Source organism: Protobothrops mucrosquamatus, unplaced genomic scaffold (assembly GCF_001527695.2).
Source record: "Protobothrops mucrosquamatus isolate PMUCROS unplaced genomic scaffold, P.Mucros_1.0 scaffold2923, whole genome shotgun sequence".
Classification (NCBI taxonomy): Eukaryota; Metazoa; Chordata; class Lepidosauria; order Squamata; family Viperidae; genus Protobothrops; species Protobothrops mucrosquamatus.
The window spans coordinates 6,590-13,364 of NW_015388948.1; the positions used below are offsets into that span (position 1 = coordinate 6,590).

General features: G+C 38.4%; 1 protein-coding gene across 1 annotated transcript in view; it reads left to right on the forward strand.

The window, feature by feature from the left end:
* The first annotated feature begins 1,252 nt into the window (after window positions 1–1,252).
* Window positions 1,253–6,775, forward strand: part of LOC107296653 (peroxiredoxin-like 2A) — a 14,994-nt gene continuing 9,471 nt past the window's right edge. Inside the window, exons 1-3 of the mRNA XM_015825998.1 lie at window positions 1,253–1,451; window positions 4,611–4,781; window positions 6,280–6,332. Of these exons, the coding sequence (XP_015681484.1) occupies window positions 1,253–1,451; window positions 4,611–4,781; window positions 6,280–6,332 (423 nt within the window). The remainder of the gene's footprint in view (window positions 1,452–4,610; window positions 4,782–6,279; window positions 6,333–6,775) is intronic.

Consider the following 6,775-nt stretch of genomic DNA (forward strand, 5'->3'; position numbering starts at 1 on the left):
AGTTGAGAATTTGCAAATTCTGGAACACCATGTAATGCGATGGAATTGAGACTGGGATAATATGGAGCTGCTAATGCTTGTTTATTTTGCTTACTGTTGCAAAGGAAAGGTAGATTATAATTATAGAATAGAATAGAGCAGGAATAGAATAGAACAGAACAGAACAGAGCAGGAATAGTAATATTACATGTATTAACAGCTGCAGGAATAGTATTCGCCCAATTTTGGAAAAATGAAAACCTACCATCAGATCAGATTATAATTTTGAAAATCCTAGATTGTGCAGAAATGGACAGATTAACGTTAGAGATGAAGGAGAAAGAAGATTCAATCTTTTATAAAACCTGGGGAAAATTTTATCAGTGGGTTGAAACACGTTAGAATAAGAAGAGATTTTTAGAGCTTTATTGTATTAAGTATTAAGGTTGATGATTGGAAATAGTTGTACTATTAACTATGTTAATTATTTAAAGGAATATTATTGCTTTATCAAATGTTAGTTGTAACTATACCGTTTTATTTTTATAAATATCTAGTATTATATAAACAATAATACTCAATATGAAGACCCGGACGACAGCTTGTTCGCTGAAATACGTATTTACTGTAGTTACCCGCACCGACCCTTCCCTTTCCCTACCCATATAAAATCTAATAAAATATATTTTAAAAAAAGAAAGAATAGAGCAGGAATAGCATAGGATAGGATAGAGAATAGAATAGGACAGGATAGGATAGAGAATAGAATAGAATAGAATAGAATAGAATAGAATAGAATAGAATAGAATAGAATAGAATAGAATAGATCAGATCTGGAAGGGACCTTGGAGGTCTTCTAGTCCAGCCCCCTCCTCAAGCAGGAGAACTTATACCATCTCAGACAGGTGAATGTCTAGACTCTTCTCTAAAATCTCCAGTGATGGAGCCCCCACAATTTCTGGGGGTAAGCTGTCAAGTCATTTGACACAGCCTGCCCCAGTGTTCAGTTCCGCTTTTCAAAGCATTTTCGTTTTTTGCAGGGAAGCAAGCAAAACTATTTGATTGTCAAATGAGTAATGCTGTTGTTGAGGGGGAAAAAATCACGTGGACGTATCTCTGTAGTCACTAGGAGCTGAGCCTGACTCAACAGACACTTTTATTTACCTTCCCACTGTTCTGGAGTGAGATTCATTCCTTTTCTCCTCCCCCTTTTTTTAATTTTGAATCGTTGGAGCTGCTGGTGTAATCGCTCTTTTCCTTAATCTTTCTAGAGATGTCTTTCCCGATCGACTTCTCGGTAGCCATGTGGACTCTGGGCCTCGGCGCCATCGGGGCTGCTGTGACGGGGATCATCCTCGCCAATACGGATCTGTTTCTCCCTAAAGCAGAAAAGGCCTCGCTGGAGTTTCTAGAAGAAATTGATCTCAAGACTCTGGGACAAGGTAAGACTCGGGAGGGAGATTTTTCGCACCGTCCTAATTGCAAATTATAGAAATGCAATTGGAGAGACAAATCTTCCTTCTTTTTTTTCCTGGAGTGGATAAAAGGTTAATAGCAAACCTCAGAGTTTACTCTGATAGAGAGATATAGAGATAGAAACATTCCTCACTTGGAAAGTTAGAAAATAGGAATAGGAATAGAAGAAAAGGAATAGAATAGAATTTAGAATAGAATAGAATAGAATAGAATAGAATAGGAATAGAATAGGAATAGGAATAGGAATAGAATAGAATAGAATAGGAATAGAATAGAATAGAATAGAATAGAATAGAATAGAATAGAATAGAATAGAATAGAATAGAATAGATATTGGAATATAGAATAGAATAGAATAGAATAGAATAGAATAGAATAGAATAGAATAGAATAGAATAGAATAGAGAAGACAATAGAATAGAAAATAGAATAGAATAGGAATAGAAGAAAAGGAATAGAATAGAATTAAGAATAGAATAGAATAGAATAGGAATAGAATAGAATAGAATAGAATAGAGAAGACAATGACCTAGGGAGGATTTTATTTAGGGTGATTTTAAAAATAATTTTAAATAGAGACACAGCTTCTAATATTCGGTTTTTTAATCTGGTTTTACAGGGGTTTGTATTTTTATGCTTTGTATTTGTACTGTTTTTAATACGCTGTGCACCGCCCTGAGTCCTGCGGGAGAAGGGCGGTATATAAATTAAATTAATAATAATANGGCAAACAGGACATGCATGCACTCTTAAGGAAAGAATCCATACTAAAACATCTCTGAGAAATAGCTAAACATATGTAGTAAAAGGAACTTAATATTTCTGTTATAATTGGTTCCAGGACCAGACTTTCCTTCCTTCCTTCCTTCCTTCCTTCCTTCCTTCCTTCCTTCCTTCCTTCCTTCCTTCCTTCCTTCCTTCCTTTCTTTCTCTTTCTTTTTCTTTCTTTCTTTCTTTCTTTCTTTCTTTCTTTCCTTCTTTCCTGCCTTCCTTCCTTTCTTCCTCCCTCCTTTCCCTCCCTCCCTCCCTCCCTCCCCTTTTCTCTCCTTTCTTTCTTTCTTTCTTTCTTTCTTTCTTTCTTTCTTTCTTTCTTTCTTTCTCTTTCTTTCTTTTTCTTTCTTTCCTTCCTTCCTTCCTTCCTCCCTCCCTCTCTCTCTCTCTTTCTCTCTCTCTCTCTTTCTTGTAATGATTTTAATTAACATTTGTAATTGACACCTTCTTATCTACTTGTCAATTGTGTCCCAATTCAGATCCACTCCTTTTGATGGCCCCACCCACTCTTGATCCCTAGGGAACCCGAGTCCTTTGCTTAACAGCTTTCTAACCATCCAGTCCTGTTTCCACCCAAGACATGTTGGGTAAGGTTGCTTGCAGCAATTCGTTTGAGAAGAACGCCAACGTTCTTCTGGCTGGCAGACAGCCTGTCCTACCCACGTTTTTTGTCTTAGAGGGGCAGGATAGTCACCTCCCTGTTCGCTCAAGACTTTTTCATCCAGAACTTGCCTTCAGCTTGCTCAGATAGCTCTTGGCACCTGAACTGGAAGGTCTTCAAACCTTTAGCATCCACGTGAAAGCTGGTAGGTGTCTCCTCTTATTCCTATGATACATTTGGAATTCAAGCCAAACTCAGAAGACTGTAATAGTCCCCCTCCGATGTATTGTATGCTACTTCACACTTGTGTTTCACAACAGAAGGAAAGACTGCTTGGTGGAGCTACTCCTGTCTTGTCCTAAATTATGGGAACGTTGCATCTTCAGCGGGAAGGTGCTTGACTTGAGTTTGATTACAGCCACAGAAAAGGAACGCTGGCTATTTGTCATCGAAAGCAACAGGGCTGTATGAAATCAAAATAATTGAGAATGATTAAGAATAGTTGAGAATTTGCAAATTCTGGAACACCATGTAATGCGATGGAATTGAGACTGGGATAATATGGAGCTGCTAATGCTTGTTTATTTTGCTTACTGTTGCAAAGGAAAGGTAGATTATAATTATAGAATAGAATAGAGCAGGAATAGAATAGAGCAGGAATAGAATAGAATAGAATAGAATAGAATAGAACAGAGCAGGAATAGTAATATTACATGTATTAACAGCTGCAAGAATAGTGTTTGCCCAATTTTGGAAAAATGAAAACCTACCATCAGATCAGATTATAATTTTGAAAATCCTAGATTGTGCAGAAATGGACAGATTAACGTTAGAGATGAAGGAGAAAGAAGATTCAATCTTTTATAAAACCTGGGGGAAATTTTATCAGTGGGTTGAAACACATTAGAATAAGAAGAGATTTTTAGAGCTTTATTATATTAAGTATTAAGGTTGATGATTGGAAATAGTTGTACTATTAACTTAATTGTTTAAAGGAATATTATTGCTTTATCAAATGTTAGTTGTAACTATACCGTTTTATTTTTATAAATGTCTAGTATTATATAAACAATAATACTCAATATGAAGACCCGGACGACAGCTTGTTCGCTGAAATACGTATTTACTGTAGTTACCCGCACCGACCCTTCCCTTTCCCTACCCATATAAAATCTAATAAAATATATTTTAAAAAAAGAAAGAATAGAGCAGGAATAGCATAGGATAGGATAGAGAATAGAATAGGACAGGATAGGATAGAGAATAGAATAGAATAGAATAGAATAGAATAGAATAGAATAGAATAGAATAGAATAGAATAGAATAGAATAGAATAGAATAGATCTGGAAGGGACCTTGGAGGTCTTCTAGTCCAGCCCCCTCCTCAAGCAGGAGAACTTATACCATCTCAGACAGGTGAATGTCTAGACTCTTCTCTAAAATCTCCAGTGATGGAGCCCCCACAATTTCTGGGGGTAAGCTGTCAAGTCATTTGACACAGCCTGCCCCAGTGTTCAGTTCCGCTTTTCAAAGCATTTTCGTTTTTTGCAGGGAAGCAAGCAAAACTATTTGATTGTCAAATGAGTAATGCTGTTGTTGAGGGGGAAAAAATCACATGGACGTATCTCTGTAGTCACTAGGAGCTGAGCCTGACTCAACAGACACTTTTATTTACCTTCCCACTGTTCTGGAGTGAGATTCATTCCTTTTCTCCTCCCCCTTTTTTTTAATTTTGAATCGTTGGAGCTGCTGGTGTAATCGCTCTTTTCCTTAATCTTTCTAGAGATGTCTTTCCCGATCGACTTCTCGGTAGCCATGTGGACTCTGGGCCTCGGCGCCATCGGGGCTGCTGTGACGGGGATCATCCTCGCCAATACGGATCTGTTTCTCCCTAAAGCAGAAAAGGCCTCGCTGGAGTTTCTAGAAGAAATTGATCTCAAGACTCTGGGACAAGGTAAGACTCGGGAGGGAGATTTTTCGCACCGTCCTAATTGCAAATTATAGAAATGCAATTGGAGAGACAAATCTTCCTTCTTTTTTTTCCTGGAGTGGATAAAAGGTTAATAGCAAACCTCAGAGTTTACTCTGATAGAGAGATATAGAGGTAGAAACATTCCTCACTTGGAAAGTTAGAAAATAGGAATAGGAATAGAAGAAAAGGAATAGAATAGAATTTAGAATAGAATAGAATAGAATAGAATAGAATAGGAATAGGAATAGGAATAGGAATAGGAATAGAATAGAATAGGAATAGGAATAGAATAGAATAGAATAGAATAGAATAGAGAAGACAATAGAATAGAAAATAGAATAGAATAGGAATAGAAGAAAAGGAATAGAATAGAATTAAGAATAGAATAGAATAGAATAGAATAGAAAAGGAATAGAATAGAATTAAGAATAGAATAGAATAGAATTGAATTAGAGCTTGGAGGTCTTTCACATTATTTTCCAAAGCACCAGAGGGCAGGACAAGAAACAATGGTTGGAAACTGACCAAGGAGAGAAGCAACCTGGAATTAAGGAGAAAGTTCCTGACAGTGAGGACAATTCACCAATGGAACAGCTTGCCGCCAGAAGTTGCAGGTGTCCCATCACTGGAGGTATTTAAGAAGCGACTGGACTGTCACTTGTCTGAGATGGTGTAGGTTCTCCTGCTTGAGCAGGGGGCTGGACTAGAAGACCTCCAAGGTCCCTTCCAGCTCTGTTCTGTTCTTAGTACAGTCTTCTAGTCCATCCAGCCCCCCGCTCAAGCAGGAGAACCTATACCATCTCAGACAAGTGACTGTCCAGTCTCTTCTTAAAAACCTCCAGTGGGGGCAAGCTATTCCACTGGTGAATTGTCCTCACTGTCAGGAACTTTCTCCTTAGTTCTAAGCTGGTTCTCTCCTTGATTAGTTTCCATCCATTGTTTCTTGTCCTTCCTTCTGGTACTCTGGAGAATAATTTGACCCCCTCTTCTTTGGGACAGCCCCTCAAATACGGGAAGACTGCTGTCCCCAATTTCTTCTTTAGACTAGTCAACCCAAGTCCTGCAGCCGTTCTTCATATGTTTTAGTCTCCAGGCCTTGGATCATCTTAGTTGGATCTTCTCTGAACTTTTTCCAAGGTCTCAACACCTTTTTTGTAGTATGGTGACCAAAATTGGCTGCAGAATTCCAGGTGTGGTCTTACTAAGGCTTTATAAAGTGGTACTAATACTTCACGTGCTCTTGATTCTATGCCTCTGTTTATACCACCCAGGATTGTATTAGCTTTTTTTGGCTGCTGCTGCTGCATACTGCTGGCTCATATTCAAGTGATCATCCCCCAGGACTCCAGGGTCCAGGTTGAGCAGCATTTCATTTCATTTACGTGTGAGATTTGTGTCTCAGAAAAGAAGCATCCCCTTTCCGCTCAAAATGCAAAAATGCAGGCAAGAATATGTGCCCTCTTGTATTCTTGAGACCCAGTCCTGGTTCTACAGTTTGGGAACTCAGAAGGTGGGATTCAGTTTGGAGAAAAAGTGAATTGGTGGACTTTTAGAATCCCAAGTATTCTTCCAAAGCTTCTCTTTGGGAGAAAGTATATATAAGTGGGGTTAAAATAGCACAGACCTCCTTCAGCTTGGTGCCCTTCATCATATTGGATTACAATTCCTGAGAAGGATGGCTGTCTAGAAGGCATCAAACTGGCCTAATAGACGGTAATAGAATTATCTGCTGATCATGTCTTCATGATTTACGGGCACACTTTGATTGATCTTGAAAAGCTAGGCAGAGAATTGGGCGGGAAACTCTGGAAACTCCCAGAGTTGCTGGCTACGAATAGAAACAAATATTTGTAGTCTAGGAGATGAATTGTGGGATCCTTGGGGCTTTCTAAGCTTGTTTTCTAGATAGCATCCTCAGTGCTTGATGATGTTACCTAGTTGGGTAATGAAACGTCTGCAAGAAAAAAACCACACTC